Here is a 19,165-nt window from a genome sequence, read left to right on the forward strand (position 1 = left end):
CCGGACAGGTTGCCAGGACACCACAAGGCTAACACAAAATAACACACAACCACACTTGCGGCCAATTTAGAATCATCAGTTAAGCACACATGCCTTTGGTCTGTGGGAGGAAGTTGGAGCTCCCAGTAAAAACCCAAAAAGGCAAAGGGAGGACATGTAAACTCCTCACAGAAAGGCCAAAACTGACCAACAGATTCGAAACCAGAATCTTCTTGCTGTGAGGCGACCACCAGGAGCAGGAACAGCCCCCAGTATGACATGGACACATTCTGCTGCATGTAGGATACATTCTCACATCTGGATTATAAAATTACCAAAATAAAAGTTTGTTCACAATAGGTTTTCTATCTATAGACTTTGAAACAAACACTTTCTTGTGTATTGTAGAGTTATGAACATTTTGAAATGGGTTCTTAATCACTTTTTAAAAGTAAATGTTTAAATCCAATGCAGACGAACAAGAATAAGAGTACGTATCTGCTCATGCCGCTCTTAACTTTTCCTCAATTTTATTTTATCCTATATATAAAGCTGACTCAAATAAACGCACAAAGAATTCCAATGTATCAATACTGTAATGTACCTGTGCAAATGGCTATAAAACTCTATAAAACTTAATAAAAAACACAATGTTAGTTAATATGTCTAAGACCATCAATTAGCAAAATGGTGCACTGCTCACTGTGCTTGACTGTTTCAGTGTAGCAAGAATCAGATGTGAGGCAAAAGTAGGAGATAGAAGTGGTATGTCCATGCTAGTTTATATTTCTTCTCATCCCAGGATTCACACCAGTACAAAGCCAGTTCTTCATTCCACACTGGTTTGAGCTACCTTCCCCAACAACACAGTGAATGCACCAACACTTTGCTGTATAAACTAACCAAGATTAAGGATTATGTTATAAACAAAAACCACAGCATTCATTCTTTCTGGTTGATACATACAAACAAGGTAATCTTTAAATAATATAAAAAATAACAACAAATTTAATAGGTCTGCTAAGGCCCTCTAATTACTTTTGAATGCACCCCAGAATTAAAATTGTTCTCTACTCTGAGACTGAGCCCTCAAAAAATGTAATGCTTGAATCACAGAAGACACATCGAAGCAAATTATTTATGATCACTTTAATTTTATAGGGGAAACACAAGTACTTTAAAAGAAGGTTATACAGCGCTGTACATTTGGGAGCAGTACTGACTGACTTGATAGTCATATCATCTCCCTTTAAATACTATTCATTTAAATGTTCTATAATCTTATAATGATACAGTGATACAATAAAAGCTTGTGTAACTGGTCCTGCAGCTTTTCTGATATGTCGATGTTGGGACTGTTATTTCCTTGTAACTTTTTCCAAAAAAGGAAAATAAAAGTTATGATCAAAAACCATACGACAGGCAGAAACTGCCAGGCTGTAGTCCTGTATAACTCCCAATTCACTCACACAATAGAGAGAAAGAGAGACAGAAGGGAGAAGGAGGGAAAAAAAAAAAAGAGAGAGATACAATTTTCATGTTCTGAAGGCTGGTCCGTGATGGAAATGGGCATCAGTTCATGGCGAGTTACACAGAAGAAGCGCAAGATATATTTTGCGCTTTCTGCAACCTCGACTGTTACTCTGCCCGACCATCGACCCGCTCGAAGGCTCACTTCCATAGCTGTGTGCTCAGAGTCTGGCCAGATCCAGTGGCGGCCCAACTGCCCATGGCTGACGGAGGCTGACCGAAGGTCATCTGACCACCCGTGCCATTCAGAGTCAACCCTGACATCTGCTGGTTCACCTGAGGATGATACAGAGCTCGGTATGAGTCACACAAAAGCATAAACATCACAGAAACCTCCAATTATCTTATCCAGCTTCAATAATCGACTCAAAATCTCAAAAACAGAAAAGCAAGTTTTTGTTTTGTGTTGCAATTTCACCATCATGTCCAGACAGTTTTAAACATGTCCATGTGCTATGAGTGGCTCCTCCAGCAGTACGTGTGAACTACACACTAAAGATGTCAGTGTTATATGTGTAGTGTATGAGTGTATTTACTTTTGTCACTTGTCAAAGTGTCAACACAACTAATCTTCTTAAGAAGAGTGTGTCCGAAGGAATTGGGATGCAGCTTGAATTCTTAACTCATGCTTGTGCTGCCATCTAGTGGAGGCCGTATGCCTCGTCTACACACAGTAGAGTGCAGCACTTCACAATACACTGTTGTGAATCATCTAAGCTAGGTGTGGCCTTATGTATGACACATCACACCTGCCAGAAGTGTCATACTTGAACACAGTCCAACAATACAAGTTTTAAGGTGGAGTCACTTCAATAATTTCACACAAAGCTGCAGCAGTGAGTACAGCTGAAACGGTCTCCATACCTGACCCATGTTCCACTGAGCCTGCTGCCCAGGCTGGATGGTGTACATGCCCTGAGCTGGCACCATGCCCGCAGGCATCGCCCCGCCTTGTGGTCCCATCATCCTGGGGGCCATACCCATCATACCGGTGGCTGGAGCATTCCCCATGAAGCCATTAGGCATCGTCATCCCAACCATCATACCCGGGCTGGGACCCATCATGGCTGCCCCGCTCTGTGCCATCATGGCACCCATGACGGTAGTGGGAGGCATGGCTGTGCCCATGCCAGGGAAGGCCTGATAACCAGCAGTGGCCTGGACAGGAAACTGCATCTGAGAGGGGCCCATGAACATAGCAGCTGAGGGGACAGAACAGAGCTAGTATTAGGTGTGGGATCATTTGTAAAACTTGGTTGTGTGTTTAAGAACAGTGGTTGTTAATCAGAATGACAAGTTAAGAAATTTCTGTGGGACTGAGTTGTGAAATACAAGCCTCTACTTGCTCTTTGTGAATTCAGATGTAATGATGTCACCTCTTTCACAGATCTCCTTGGTGACTAAAATGTTACTGAAACAGTTTCTAAAGTGTGATGCCAAATAAACTGCTACTATCTACGAAAAGTTCCTGTTTATGATGTGCCTATAAATGGACAGACAACCATCACTGGATTCATTTGATACTGAAGAACACCTAAACACATCTACTCTCTCATCTGCTCTGATAAACATTTCTTGTTTGTTGTACTTTAATATGAATACTATAAAACTGAAAGTGTCTGTAGATCCAGGTATTAACAGCTTTCAAGTGCTAAAGGTTGGCATCAAATGGCTAATCAGATTGCCAACCTTTTTTTTTTTTTTTTTAAACCAACTCTCTGATTAGATAGTTCTTGTTTAAGTCTAAAGTGTCACCTACGGTCTTGTAAACCTGGCAATATTTAAATCACTCAACATTTGGGCTTATGTTACATTTTGTTTGTGAGGGAAAGTATGTGCACATCTCAATATATTAAGAAGATTATGGTAAATGAGGGACATTACAATGGAATAACATCTATTATGTCTTAGAAACTGGACAATACAACACCAACAATGATTCTCATGACTGTGGTAGTATTTCAGCTGCCATGTAGATACATTTCTAAGCAGTGGGGTCGTCCTCACCAGCGGGAGCCTGCTGGGAGATGCTGTTGGTTCCATACAGGGACAGGATGGAGTCCTTCGACAGGGGCTTCTTGGCCATGTCGTCAGCTTTAGTGGTGCTACTGCCATCGCTGAACAGGTCGAGGTCTCCCTGTACTGACCCTGAGCTGGCTGCGCCTCCTGCTACTCCAGCTGCTGGAGCTTGTGTTGGAGTGCTGGCCGAGTTACTAGAGCTCACCTAGAAATAGGAGAAAGATCCTGAGAGTTACAAGATACTGATGAAGTATGAAATGTTACCCAGACAACACTGAGACTTGTTTTGAGTGACGATTCCAGTTAATGCAAGCTAAATCCAATAAATATATTCTATTTGTTTAATACAAATCATCGCCAACATTCCCTGATAAACATTTCACTCTTAATATAAGACATCTGTGTTTTAATACATGCAAGTTTACATCTATGAGACTATAAGGCTCAGATATTTTAGGTTCACTTCTTTCTTCTTTCAACTATAAATTAACTGGTAAATTGCCAGTAGCAAAAGTTCCATAATGAATAACTGGGTGCCATAAACTGCTGTTTGCCAAATTTGACAAAAATCATTTTTTTAAATAATTAATCCATTTATGAATATAAATATAATAATAGCCTGTCCTCCATAATAACTCCCTATATTCTAGTTGCGGCCTGTTAACTAGCCGGTACAGTCAAAATGATAAAGTTGTAATTAAATCCCTATTAATAGCACTCTTGCATTTCTTAATTGTTTTTTTTTTTTTTATAGGTATTTTTTTTGGCCTTTTTGCCTTTATTAGACAGGACAGTCGAGAGAGAGACAGGAAAGTGGGGGAAGAGGTTGCAGCAAAGGGCCATGAGCGGGATTCGAACCCATGGCTGCGGCATCAGGGACTACAGCCCCTGTACATGGGTCACCAGCTCAACCAGATGAGCTATAGCGGCGCCTCTTAATTGGTTTTTACCGGATAATAATTTATACTCCAATACATCATGACAAACACACACAAACATAAAGGAAACAAAAGACTTTATGATAGGCTTATCATATGCTATATCATGATGATTAATCAAAACTCTAATCAATAAACAAACTGTTCATTAAAATTACTATTGGTTTGAATCCTATTCAGATATTTAGTCCAGAGTGCCTGATTTGCTGCATTCATTTTGTGAAGTGTGTTCCTGCTTTTCTTTTCATTCGAGTTGACTCTCTCTCAGCATCCGTGTTGCTGTCTTGTGGCCTATTGACGCTGATGGCTATCATTTGCCTTTTTATTTTTTACGGCACACTTAACGCAAGTTTTACAACCAGGCAACCGTTACTGTTGAGCCCTGCTGAGCAATACACAGAAACGAGAATTAAATCTGAACTGGGGAATTTCTGCTTGGTTTTACCTGAGAAAACTGAGACGTGGAAGCAGGGAGGGGGTTGGATACCATGGGGCCGAATATATCCAGGTCATTGTTCTGGCTTGTGCTTGTGCAACCATTGTTATGAGTTGATCCAATTGCTGGTGCGTCTGTAACAGAAAGGTGGAAAAACTGCCGTTATAGGTAGAATACAAGCATAACTGCACTGATGACTCCGCAGCGATACTTAACATGTATTAATTAAAATGGTATGAACACTCATAAACAAAATCCTAACACCATATGTAACTGCTGTGAAAACTGTTTTAAAATCAACAGAACTTGTGTTTGCCTATGTGAGAATGCGTTTTCTTTGTATATATTTAACTGCAGTACCCTCCCACAGCTGCAAAATGGCCCACATAGTGAGAACAACAGTCGGTACAATAAAAAATTAATCAGCTTACCCTATTTAACTCATTGGCCACAAAACAAAAATAACAGTAAACATGCCGTCCAAATAACACAATCCCCCTCCACACAAATAAATAATCTATTTTAAAATGTAAATGAAACCACCATAATGAAGTGATAACGAACATTATTCCTAAGAAATAAAACAATCCCCCATGTCACAGCGACTGTGATATCTCATTGAAAAGATAGATGGACAACAACACAAATGAATAGACCAAAAGGAGAACATTCAAACAACTAATTGTCTACATCCTCAAAGCTGCCAATAATACAATGCAGGGCCTACTGTGAGTGATGCAGCAATGAAGCCAAAGGAAAAGTTGCTCTTGAAAACCAAAATTACTTCTCTACCCATCGTCTACAGTAACAACAGCCTGGGATTGTCTGTGTGCTGTTCTATAAGAATGTGTGATCAGGTGTTGCCTCCTTTTATAAAGTGCCCCATGTTCTTCCTCAAACTTATTCAAAGCATATCATTTTACTTTTTGTCTTATTTTTTCTGTAATATTAAGCACCGATGCACCAAAAATGTCAAAATTCAGACACGCAACAGGTTTTACAACGAAACAAGAAGCTACAAGTCTTTCGTGTTTGTAACTGAGGTAGCAGCTGTTGCACTTCCTCTTGTTAGCTTTTGAAAAAAAAAAAAAAAAACAAGCTTGCAGTGGTTTTCATGTAATGTAGCAGGAAGAATGTTATAGTCAGAATCAACAGGAACACAAAAAGACTTCACTGCAGCTCTGATACAGACAGCATAGTGAAGCTGCAAGTAACATAAATGAGCAGTCACCTCGACACCTACGGTGAACATGTGCTACATAACAACTAATAGGAATCATCAACAAGCCCTTTTAAAGATGATGCTTTCCCTCTAATCTGCTGTTTGATCAATACATGTGGAGCCATTAGTTTGCAGTGACGTGACTCAGCTAAAGCTGCAGATAATCGCATCTAAATGCAGAGGCACCACGATATGTAAAGTAAGTGCAGTTATTCCCCACTGCAAGGGCGCAGTAAACAATCTCAGGTAACACTACAGCCTCAACATGCTACCCAGAGAAAGGTGTAAAGTCAAGTTACGCCCATCTTACATAAACAGCACAATTCCAATATGCAGTGATTGCAAAATGCCAAACAAATATGCATCAGTGTGAGCGTAAGTAATCAAGAATTACATGGCGCTCCAACTTCATGACAATTTTATCACAAGCTCAACAAGTTTACAACCATCCACTGTTTCATTATTTCCAAAACTGGCCATAAACAGAGAACAACTATAGCCCAAAGCATTATTTAGCTTTTTTCAATAAACAATATCTCAGTCAGTAGATTTCATACTCACCAAGGCCTAGTAGGTTCACAGAGGGTTCTGAAGTCTTAGCAGGGCTGATTTTGGGAACTGGCCTGGACTCTTCACTCTTTAAAAAAAAAAAAAAAAGTATAGATATTGATATAAAAAGAATAAAAGATTCAGCATGAGTCACTGGTGAGGATATTAATATAAGTATTAATGTATGTGAGATGGAATTACCTTGGTGTAAGATGACACCTTGCTCCCTCTGTCCGGCTCCCTCTCTTTCTTACTATCTTTTGGCTGAAAAAAAGAAAACAGAAGACACTCACAGTGGGTACAAAAATGATGAACCGCTACAATCCACGTGGTATTAAATGGTAATGTTTGGGTACATACACTGCTCCCATTGGTCACATTCTTGCTGTAGTATTTCTTCTTCTCATATTTATCCCTGATGAAGAATTCCACTGCTCTGGGGTCAGAGTTAAGGAAAATAAACAGACAACGAAAAGGCAAATGTACATTCTTATACAGTCTGCCACTTTTAAGTCTGTGTGTCTGCTGACAGTGAAGGATACTGGTCTGTTTGAGGTCTTCTGAAGCTGTCTGGAAGGTTGGCCTCATAAAGCTGCCTGGCCTTGGTGTTACCCATGTCCTGTATACTCTAAAAGAAAGGAACACCAAAGATGTATTCAGACCACTCAAACTGCTCATATGAAATCTTTACAGGGGCACTTCACTGATTTCACACATGATGATTAGTTTGCTCATCGTCAATGCAACCCAGCCGATGAAAACACTAATATAATGTGTAATATGTGTTTTCATGTATTAGAAAGTAACCCAGATGTAGCAGCAGGGATTTATTGACTTAACTTTCAATAGAGAGGCTGCTTTATAAACTAATAGACTTTGTGAGAATCGGGTGATCATTACCAAGGAACTCAAGATGATTTGATTGATTCATCATATTAGAGCCAAAAATACTGCACAATGAGAGCGCCTCAGTCATCAATTTATGTTTTACTTACCTACAATAACAGACCTTGACTGATATGAAAAACTCATATTTCTTTAACTTTTTGGCACTTATGCATTAAAATGTACCAAGTTAGACATTTTAGAGCTTTAGTAAAAATATTTCCTAGTAGTTTATTATGCCTTAACGTCAACAGTAAACTGCAGGCTAAAAATTGGTTATTATGGTACCTTCTCGATGACTTAAATGTGGCGAACTCTGAAGCTGCGTAATAGGAAGTAAAGCTTGAACCACGGTAGGGACTAAAAGCTGCTGCTGCACAGAATATTACCATTCGGTTTTTGTCCACAGAGCTTATGAAGATGCAATGCTAAATTATGGAGATTGCTAATTTAAAATGGAAAATCTGCACCACTATCACATCTCTGAGGTATTCAATGGAAAGTTAGCTGTGGACAGATATGCACAAGCAAAGATTTCACAGTAGTCTCTCGCTGTGGACATTAAAATATGAAAAGGTGAATTCAGGAAATGCATGACAAAGTAAACAGCACCTGGATTTGTTCTGAGGTCCATTGGTCCAGGTTGACTGACTTCACTCTGGATATGTGTACTCCCAGGTTCCTGTGGATGCCAGCACATCGGATGCAGATAAATACTCCCAGATTCCAGGACGCCCATCTTGGACCTGTTGATGACAGAAAAAACAGACTGGTATTTGACAATGTCGTTCACCAAAATCACTAAAGCGCAACTTAAGTTATGTAGAGCACCCCTATGAAAATTAAAATACGCACTACTGTCACATTTTTGAGGTGTTAAAATGTATAGCTCGTTGTTAACAAAGAAAAAATATGCAAAAACTAAAGAGTACACAGATTCACAGTAGTCTCTTAACAAGTTAATAATTTAGGATTATGAAAAGCAGGCCACTAAAATATATAGTGACATATTTAGTAAAACATACCTAAAGAGAAACCAACATTCTTGAGATTCTTGTGACTTAAAGTTCCAAAAGCAAGCTTTGAATTCTCCACCAATGACCCAACATGAAAATAGAGCTCACGTTTCTTCCAAACACAGTTTCTTAAACGCTTATAGAGGCCGATAAGTGAGCAGAAGGGGGTGGCGAGGGAGCAGCAGTGCGGGCAGCTTATGTAGATTTACAGAAGTTAGCTCCCTGGTTAGCCACTTAGTTTAGCTTAAGGGGACGAGGTGTCAGCTGACTAGCCCGAGCCACAATAGCGAGTTAGCTTAGCAAAGCTAACCAGCGCAGACGTCAAAGTGTCAGTTAGTGGATTCCGAGTTAAACTGTTAACTTTGTGTGGTGGAAAATAATTTTTAAAAAATCCAGGGTGTGGACGCCGTACCTTTCGCCTCGCAGTCGGCGCAGTACTTGTTGTCTTCCTCCCTCAGCATTTTGGACAGGATGGCCTGGTGCTGCTCGTTCAGTTTCTGGGCCTTCTCTCTCTCCGAGCGGGTCGTCATGTTGGTGGGTTTTCTTCGGACTTTATTGATCAAAAGCGCGGCGTTTTACTCAGTCGTGAATCGAAAGAAGTTTCTGATAAAATACCATAATCAGTGGTCTGAACGCCTCCGAGTGCGATACGAAAACACCCGGAACCGGAATCCCCTCTCCGCCCACAGCGCTCGAGCTGACGCGGCGGCGGCTCCTGATTGGACCGCAGCGATGACGTTTCTGAAGAGTCAAGTTTTTTCAATTTCATAAAAAATTCATCAAAGTTTATTCACCGTCACCCATTGATAGCTTCGGCTGGGAGGATGGCTTCTGGTTGGCTGCCAACGCCAACAGCAAAGATAACCGACGATTTAAAAGAAAAAAAAATCTGCTTCCATTGAACAACAACAACGTAGAAACGTCACATATGAAGTTTATTGAATATGAACAACAAAACATATAAAAACAAACATGAATAAAATCTACATATATACACAGTACATTATTGGAGTAACTGAAGGTTTAAGAAAGTTCATTTTAAGAGATCAGAAAAACAGCCAATTTTAAGAACACTGATAAAAACAAATCTGGTGAAAAACAAAAATATAAACGCAGCATGTAATATTTTACTCAATTCTGTCTATTCTTTTTAACATAGACAATTAGTATTTTTATGTTCCAACACACAGCATCTCCACAATAGAAGGGGTACATCTATCCAGAGCATCAGGTTTTTGTTTAGACAACAAATGAGGCATTTCTGGACATTTAAGTTTCTGACTACGGCCCTAACTGACATCTGTCAGCATCCAACAGACCAACAGCCGGTTCTCATCTTAGTCCTGTCATCTGTGGTATTTATTAGAATAAAACTGCATTTTTAGGTGGCCTTTCACAGTCACTGGTCATGCTATCTGATCATTGTCCTTATAAAGACACACCCAAAGAGGGTGTGGATTAACTCACTAGTCAAGAATTTGTCACCAGCTGAACAGCTCAAAAACCTTTTGTCCACAAGTAGTTATACTGAACCCTTCTCTAATTAGAACAACAAAAACAAGATTTTTGCCTCAGAGAAGAATTTTAAAAACAGACCATTTGTATGCTGCATTTATGTTTTTGTTCAGTCTATAAAATTTCCAATCCATGAAGTATTAAACCAAGTTCCACTGCAACATACAGTAAAAATTTCAATGTAAAAAATATATCTGAATTAAATCTTGATATGCTTAGAACTGAAATTTGGGTTTTCTTGGACTTCATAAAATGCACGTAGTTATTCTGTATGTACAAACACATCTAGACCTAAAAAGTACTCAAGGCATAAATGAACGACTGAAAAAATCTGCAGTTTGCAACTGTGATACACAAATAGATACAGTGAATCGCTAGTGGTGTTGCTTTCCCTGCACAGTTTGCCTTCATATCAGCTTGACTGCACTGCACAAGCAGACTTGAATTAGAACCACTCATAGATAGGTGCTTAAGAGGCCTTAGAAAAAGGTTTCCAGGCGGATCTTGAAGTTATTCTCCTGGTGCCTCACTGCAATCCCATAGCGGAGCAGCATTTCTACGTACGGCGGCCAGAATGTGTCGTCTATTGTCACGTAGGGGTCATGTGGTGTGTTCAGGACCTTGTTCATGAGCACCTGCAGGCATACAGAAGACAGGGGGAGATACTGAAGTCAAAAACATCAGGAAGTTAGACAGCTTTACAGGTTTTGAGTTGTATTTTGCATTAGTTTAGTAATGCACACTGGACTGAGACACCAAAGATGAAGATTAGGACTATTAAGATTAATTGACAAGTGATGCCCAAAGCATAGATATAAATCACTCGTTCATGTGTATTTGCATCGATTCAATTTCAATTCAATTCAATTTTTTTTAAAGTTATTTTTTTGGCCTTTGTGCCTTTATTGGATAGTGTTAGTGAGAGAGAGACAGAAAAGTCGGGGAGAAGAATGGGGGGAGGACATGTGGGAAAGGGTCATGAGCGGGATTCGAACTCATGACCTCCACATTGGGACTGTAGCCCTGCACATGGGATGCCAGCTCAACCAGGTGAGCTATAGCAGCGTCCAAATTCAATTCAATTTTACTTGTATAGCGCAGTTTACAACACATTATCACACAGTGCTTAACAAAGTAAGGTATAGACCTTACAAATTTACAGAGAAATCAACAATCCAAAGTTGCCTTTTGCCACCAGGATACCGTAAAATCTGTAGTTTGGACTGTTCTCTGTTCTCTCGGTTCTCTGTTTAAATTTGTAAGGTCTACCTTACATATACCTTACTATGTTAAGCACGATGTGATGACATACGTTGTAAACTACGCTATACAAATAAAATTGAATTGAAGTGAGAATAATAACTTTTCAAGCTGTCACTTGACTGGAGCTCAAAGCAGTCACTCTCATCCAGACAGGAAGAATTCATACAACTGAAATTTAATTTGGTTGTTGTTGATGAACAAACCTGTCAAAATATCTTTCCAGAATCCCTCTAAAAGTTACTGACAGATAGCCAGCACTTAGTAGGATCAACAGAGCTAAACATTAAACGGTTTAATTTAAATGTGATACTGGAGTTGATTATGCAGTGTGTGAAAACCCACCTCCAGTATTTCATTGAGCAAAACCAGGTCCTTGTTTATCTCAAGTGCATTGTTCTGAAAATGAAAACAAAAGACTGTAAGAAACACTGGAGCTGTAACAACACAGATTTTGCATGTGAAGTAGGTCACCGAACCCTTTTCTTCTTGCTTGTACTGGATTCATTCTGAGGAGGAGGAACGTGCTTCTCCAGGATCTCACCCAGCGACTCCATCAGCCTTTCCTGATAGACCTTCATCTTCTGGATTTTTGCTTTTGTGTCCTGCAGCATACTGTGAGACACACACACATAAAAATGCTGTTTTTACAAGATTTTATAGTTAAATTTGTATATAGTTACATTAGTTAATGTTTTAATAGTATATTTGTCCTACTATTACATATCTGTTAATCTTCATGTTTTGCTGACTTCTGTTGGGAATATACTGCAAAACTTGCACTCTTTTCATTCACACTCACCTATGCTCTGATAAGTTTTCCTTTTCCATTTGAATCCGGTTAACATGCTCACTGGTAGCTATCAGCATGTCTTTCTTCTCCTCAAGCCACTTGTGTTCCCTATAAAATATACATGACGCTTTCAGAATAAAACAGAAAGGAAAAAAATCTCTGAAAGAGAATTTAAAAAAAGTGTTTATATGCTCTGAGGAAGGACATTAACTTATTGAACATTTGCTATGTTACTAAATGGTGACATACAGTTCTTTAGTCTCTCTCAGTTTGTCTCTCTTGGCTTCATAACAAGAAACAACCATCTCAAGCTCAGAACACAGTTTCAGCATCTGTGGAAAACAAAGTGAGGAAATGGATTGCATGAAAGAAGTAATGCATTCAAATTGAAATTTTAGCAGGTAATATATCTCAGTGTGGCATTTTACACATACTTCCTCTTTTCCAGCGTGAAGTAAAATTTCAGAATTTTGTGCGATCACTGGATGGAGCAAAAATAAAAAAATAAAAACACACATTAAAGACAGAAAATTTAATATCAAATATTTAAATTTAAAAGTCCGGAATCACAATTTAATATAGAATTCTCCATTCAATAACAGTGTCTGATGCATAAAACTGTAGCAGTGATTCACAATATTAATATTCCACTTGTAAATACTTATATTACATTATATTATATCCCACTTATATTACCTCCACCTCCGGATGAATGGAGGACTTACATTTGGGCTCCACCGTCAGCCACTGCTTCAGTTCAGCTTCTGTTGCCATCAGTCTGTTTACTGACTGTTGGAGAGGAAAAGCCACAATTCACAGAAAATGCATCACAATACACCACATTTGTAAAAGATGATTAAGTTAAGTTACTTCTATAAAATAAATAAATGTCACATAATACAAATAAAAAACAAAATGGCTAATGGTATTTTGCAAAATGTGAAGCAACATTTTTTTGTTAAAAATCCTAATTTTACCAAAGCTATTTTTATATATTCATTTCAACACTTAATTATAAATGTATCTCAGTTGTTTATTAAATGGATTGTAAAGCTCCCAAAAAGACACCAATTTAAAACTGCAAGGGACACACAAAAGAAAAGAAACTCACACTTTTCTTTCTAGTTTGCAGTTAATAAAAACTGGTAACTAAAAACCTTTATTGCATGCCACAAAAACAAGTCTTGCAAAGATTTGGCGGTACCTCAACTGGAGTTGTACCAACAAGTACGTAGGAGGTTGCAGATATTTGTGCTTTTTTTTTTTTGGAAGATAGTTTATTTGTGTTGACGACAAATTCAGATGAATTTTGACAAGTAGGGATGAGTCACACTGAAGCAGTGCGGCATGTACACCAATATTCAGCGGACTGCTGAAGCTTATAGGGAATCCAAATGTTTTGGATTGTTGGGTGTTTCTGTCTCTGCCTTTGTGAAGCGCTATGAGATGACTGTTGTTGTAAATATGCGCTATACAAATAAAATTGAATTGAATTGAATTGAATTATTTGGTTTGTGTGGTATGAAACTCATAAGGGTGGATTTGAGTCCTTAAAATTCTATACTATATTGCCAAAAGTATTCACTCACCCATCCAAATAATCGAAATCATGTGTTCCAATCACTTCCATGGCCATATTGTGTATAAAATCAAACACCAAGGCATGCAGACTGTTTCTACACACATTTATGAAAGAATGAGTTGCTCTCAGGAGCTCAGTGAATTCCAGCATGGTACTGTGATAGGATGCCACCTGTGCAACAAGTCCAGTCGTGAAATTTCCTTGCTCCTAAATATTCCACAGTCAACTGTCAGTGGTATTATAACAAATTGGAAGCAATTGGGAATGACAGCAACTCAGCCACGAAGTGGTAGGCCACGTAAACTGACAGAGCGGGGTTGGCGGATGCTGAGGCACATAGGGAGTAGAGGTCGCCACCTTTCTGCAGAGTCAATCGCTGCAGACCTCCAAACTTCATGTGGCCTTCCGATTAGCTCAAGAACAGTGTGTAGAGAGCTTCATGGAATGGGTTTCCATGCTAGAGCAGCTGCATCCAAGCCATTAATCACCAAGTGCAATACAAAACGTCGGATGCAGTGCTGGAAAGCATGCTGCCACTGGACTCTAGAGCTGTGGAGATGTGTTCTCTGGAGTGATGAATCGTGCTTCTCCATCTGGCAATCTGATGGACAAGTCTAGGTTTGGCGGCTGCCAGGAGAACGATACTTGTCCGACTGCATTGTGCCAAGTGTAAAGTTTGGTGGAAAGGGGATTATGGTGTGGGGCTGTTTATCAGGAGCAGGGCTTGGCCCCTTAGTCCCAGTGAAAGGAACTCTGAATGCTTCAGCATACCAAGAGATTTTGGACAATTCCATGCTCCCAACTTCGTGGGAACAGTTTGGAGTTAGCCCCTTCCTCTTCCAGCATGACTGTGTACCAGTGCACAAACAAGGTCCATAAAGACATGGATGAGAGAGTTTGGTGTGGGAGAACTTGACTGGCCTGCACAGAGTCCTGACCTCAACCTGATAGAACACCTTTGGGATGAATTAGAGCGGAAACTGAGAGCCAGGCCTTCTCGTCCAACATCAGTGTGTGACCTCACAAATGCGCTTCTGGAAGAAAGGTCAAAAATTCCCATAAACACACTCCTAAACCTTGTGGACAGCCTTCCAAGGAGAGTTGAGGCTGTTATAGCTGCAAAGGGTAAACCAACGTCATATTAAACCCTATGGATTAAAAATGGGATGTCACTTCAGTTCATATGCGAGTCAAGGCAGGTGAGCCAATACTTTTGGCAATATAGTGTATGTTATTCAAACTCGCCATTTAGGTTACGCTTAGCTGCTCCTGTTAGGGACGCCTCTTTAACAGCTCTCCCCCATTTTGTTTTTTAATGGTGCCTCCCTTTAATGCTTAGCATGCTTAAAGTTAGTGGTGCTAAAAATATCTAGAATTGATGCACACAGCTGTAGGTCGTTTTGCTTGTCCCGATAAAGACTTTTGAGGCAATGTGCACATAATAATGGGTTGTGTGAGCTTTAACGTTGGTGACGGACATCTTTGGAACCAACAGGCATTAATTTGACCATTTCATCAAATCATTTTACATCTCATGTAACTACAGTATCTCAATATGTGTAAATAGAAAACTTAAATATTTTTGAGACGTTAAAGTTAGTTTGTCAGTAAACCTAGAAGGTGAATAAATTAACGTTCTAGTACAATATTCTCACCTGATCTTGTGGAGTCTCACAGGAATCTGGTTCACACAGTATAATCTCATTCTGAAGCTGCAACAGAGAGAAACAGAGCCTGCGGTTTGTACCATTTCAGCACATCCAGCAATTAGTTAAAGGTCCCACATTGCCCCTTTCCAGCAAATAAATTAAAGCCTCACATTTAACCACAATGCGTCTTTAAAACACTGCAAAGATGGTTAACCATGACAATGCCGAGCAAAACAGCTGACAGCCCCCAAGTCAGCACTGATGTGATTGAGTGTGTGAGACCAGGACTTTCCAATGATTCCAACTTTCTCTCTAAGCAGTTATTTTATATTGAATATTGTTGGGACTTTGGCTGTATTCAAATACACAATATGTGAGCAGAGAGAGCAAGAGAGAAGCAAACAGACGTAAAGACTGGCTGTGTTTTAGTTGCAGTGAAGCACAACAGGCAACATTGAAACACAGTATCCCTGACAGTCCTTGTTTATTGGTTTCAAAATTGATCCTAATCTCAGTGTCCTTCAGCGTTACAATTTCCACAGAGCTCTGACCAGTGACTATACAATTCAAGCTTATGGTAATGTTAACCACATTAGCTGTACATTACACTAACACTAAAGATTTTCCAATTGTTGCGGTGACATTGCCATTAATAATAAAGGTAATCCCCCGAGTCTTCAGTTCCTCAGATGCTGGGAGTGAATAAAAATACTTTCATTTACTCAAGCTTTGCTTGTGGCTGATTTATTTTACAGTTAGCAGAAGTAGCTCTTGAAAGTAAACAAACCTGGTGGACAGGTAGCTGCTGACTGGGAATGACTCATCTTGCAAGCAGCAGGCGGTGAGCGGGCAGGATTATGCAAAGTTTGAGCTAGATGACAACTGGTTACTCAGCCACAACATGGAGAGAGGATTGATCAGGATCTAATGGTAAGCCCGTTAGACAGGCGAGCTGTCATTCACACACACAGTGTCACAGTTTATAATCTGCAGTTAAATCATTTGTTGTATAATAGCCGTCCTGCATCACAGCTGATACTTTTAGTTTACTGTTGGTAAAGTAGTAGTTACATTATCAAAACATATGGACAGAGTTTTCAGTGATTAGGGAAATTCTAGATAAACTATTTTAATAAGTTCCGATTCAGATTCTGATTCAGACTACTTTATTGTCATTCATACAAATGACATCAAGGATTTGCAGCAGAACGAATGATGATGCAGGGTCAGTGGTAAAAATACACACAGTTAAAATACCTGATATAAATTAAATAAAGTTATAAATACTGTTGCGTTACTGCACTAAGTGAAAATAAATAACAAAATAAGAAAGGGGTTATTGCACATGACCCAAAAGTAATTGCAATAATTAAGTAATTAAGTTTTCTATTAGCTATTAATTAAGTTTGCGATTAGTTAAGATCTTGTCTTTTGTTTATGATTTCATTATTATGTATTATACATCTCTTGATTCCCAATCTCAGGTGAAGGACAGATATCACATAAATGCTGTGGCTCTCTCTGTCACTGTGGTGGGTATGTTCTATGTATGTGGGAATGTTTCATATCTGATGTCGCAGAAGGGTTTAGCTGTGGGGGGGCTTGAGCAGTTTTTACTCTACACTTCCAAGTTTATAACAGCTCCAAAATACAATAAAATAGATGTTCACCATATGAGACCTTTAAAGCCTATATCATGAGGTTAAAAACATGTGTTTACCTTTTCCAGCTGAGCAAACTGATCCTCACACAGGTCCAGCAGCTCAGACTGAGCAGCCTCTGACAGCTGGCTGCCTGGTCTCACCTCAGCCTGAACATGGAAAACAGACAGATTTGAATTTGGGTACATTTAAATGCAAAGTGCTGCACACAAATAAAGCTGAGACAGTGCAGAGGCCTGTACTACAAAGCAGGATTCAGGGTTATCACGGTAACTTCAGGTTAAACATTGGGTATTTGGTACTACAACGGGGGTTTACTTCCAATCAGTTCTTGGAAAATATCATCAGCATTAGAGGATTTAGCAGAGCTCGGTGTGCAGATATAAAGAGGGAGTAAGAGTAAGTCAAATGTTTTAGAGGTACAAGCAATTTCAAAGCCATTTCATTAAAGTACTATAGACTTGCACTTTATAAGATTTGCAATAAGCTTACTTATTAATTTGACTGATGTTTTTACATTTTTTCTTTACTTGCACCCAAAAACAAACAAACAAACAAACAAACAAAAACATGACATGTAGCGTGACTAGTAGAAACATACAAGTACTATATATTACTGAAATAAAACAAGTCAGTTAAAACATGGCCAGAATAGTAATTATAAATACTATCACACATGATAATGACATATTGCACATAAAAATGATATGAAAAAATAAAATATTATACATATTGATATTGTTCTCCATGAAATAAAAGACATATAATCAAAATATTGCACATAAAAATGACATGGTACACATAATGCTGACACTGAGATTGCACAAACTATTGAGAAAAGTAATATTGTAAATGATAATGATATTACTGTATAGATCTAAAAGTTTGAGGTTTCCCACAGTTTTGCAGCTTTCTTCCCTGACAGCTGTTGTTTTTATTTAAAAAAAAACTTTCTTTCAGATCATTTAATAACACCAGATTTGCTGCTAAAAGGATAAAACTGTCTTAGGCTACACACTAGAAGAGTGCATCTAAGTAACACATTAATTTGATAGAATATACAGCTATAGTCAGATCTACTTGTGCTCTGATAATTTCAGATAAGATAAGAAAAGATCAGCTTTATTGATCTCTCACCAGGGAAATTCACATGTTACAGCAGCTGGATACAGATAAGCCATGAAAGAAGCAGGGCAAAAAACTCAAAAGTACAAAGAGGCTAAAAAATACTGATATAATATTAAAAGTCTAATAGAGACACTAGACCAGGCACGATGAATCTACACATGGATATGTAAATATATGACATAGTGAATTTTATATATGGATAAGTGCAGCTATGACATGGTGACAAGGTGAGTTTACAGATGGATATGTACACATACGAATTGATAAGCCTGTTATCAGTCTGCAGTTTTTTCCAGTTTTCCATCCTGCTTTGGCTGCGGACCTAATCTTCGTATTTCTCCGATATTATAGTTTGGCCATCATTTGTAAAAGATGCCACTATGGTGCCAGTCTCCCTGTCCATGTCTGTGATCGGTCACCTGTAGCCAGCTCCGCCTCTTTCATGTGAACGCGCTGACATCCACGTTCACGAACACTAGTTGACTTAACGAGCTGGTAACCAGCTTCAGGAGGGAACGCATATCGAGACTGTTTTTTGGTTAAGAGAAACCAGACAACTGAAAGATACTCTGGGTAAGCTAAATATACTTCGTAGTGCTTACTAGCTATCAGCTAGTTAAGTGAAAAGTCGAACAGACTCGAGCGAACGTTAGCAGAACCCAAATTCTGTGTAATACATGAAAAAAACAAGGTGATAAGTTCTTATGCACGCGTAGAACCCCTTAACATATATTCAGACTGCGTGCAAACTTACCATATTTATATAATCCACAGGTTTTTCTGCACTTCACGGACCACAACAAAAGATCGCCGCTGCTTTTTCAAAATACCGCCAACGGTTGATGACGTATGAGCTGCGACAGAGGAGTGTTGGTGAGCGCTGATGTTGCGCATAACTGCGCAGGTGCGATGAATGGTGTTCCTAAATGAGCTTTACACAGAAGGGTTTTGAAATCTGTGAGCTGTAGTCATGTAGAACTGAAACTCTGTAAAAATCCCCTAG

At 39.1% G+C, this 19,165-nt stretch overlaps 2 protein-coding genes across 2 annotated transcripts; both read right to left on the bottom strand.

Annotated features, from left to right (window-relative positions):
- Nucleotides 1–1,113: 1,113 nt before the first annotated feature.
- Nucleotides 1,114–9,255, bottom strand: smap1 (small ArfGAP 1). Its single transcript, XM_008288922.1, has 10 exons — nucleotides 8,987–9,255; nucleotides 8,171–8,304; nucleotides 7,216–7,301; nucleotides 7,034–7,109; nucleotides 6,875–6,937; nucleotides 6,686–6,761; nucleotides 4,912–5,036; nucleotides 3,517–3,733; nucleotides 2,374–2,711; nucleotides 1,114–1,785 (listed from the first exon to the last, which is right to left on the bottom strand). The coding sequence occupies exons 1-10, from the start codon at nucleotides 9,102–9,104 to the stop codon at nucleotides 1,651–1,653; spliced, it is 1,368 nt and encodes a 455-aa protein (XP_008287144.1). The 5' UTR covers nucleotides 9,105–9,255; the 3' UTR covers nucleotides 1,114–1,650.
- Nucleotides 9,256–9,488: 233 nt separating this feature from the next.
- cenpk (centromere protein K) lies at nucleotides 9,489–18,984 on the bottom strand. Its single transcript, XM_008288923.1, has 10 exons — nucleotides 18,917–18,984; nucleotides 17,094–17,183; nucleotides 15,380–15,436; nucleotides 12,868–12,931; nucleotides 12,577–12,623; nucleotides 12,392–12,474; nucleotides 12,152–12,250; nucleotides 11,829–11,964; nucleotides 11,695–11,748; nucleotides 9,489–10,724 (listed from the first exon to the last, which is right to left on the bottom strand). Exons 1-10 carry the CDS (start codon nucleotides 18,917–18,919, stop codon nucleotides 10,569–10,571), a joined length of 789 nt encoding a protein of 262 aa, XP_008287145.1. The 5' UTR covers nucleotides 18,920–18,984; the 3' UTR covers nucleotides 9,489–10,568.
- Nucleotides 18,985–19,165: the final 181 nt, after the last annotated feature.

This window comes from Stegastes partitus, unplaced genomic scaffold (genome assembly GCF_000690725.1).
Source record: "Stegastes partitus isolate 25-593 unplaced genomic scaffold, Stegastes_partitus-1.0.2 Scaffold581, whole genome shotgun sequence".
Taxonomy (NCBI): domain Eukaryota; kingdom Metazoa; phylum Chordata; class Actinopteri; family Pomacentridae; genus Stegastes; species Stegastes partitus.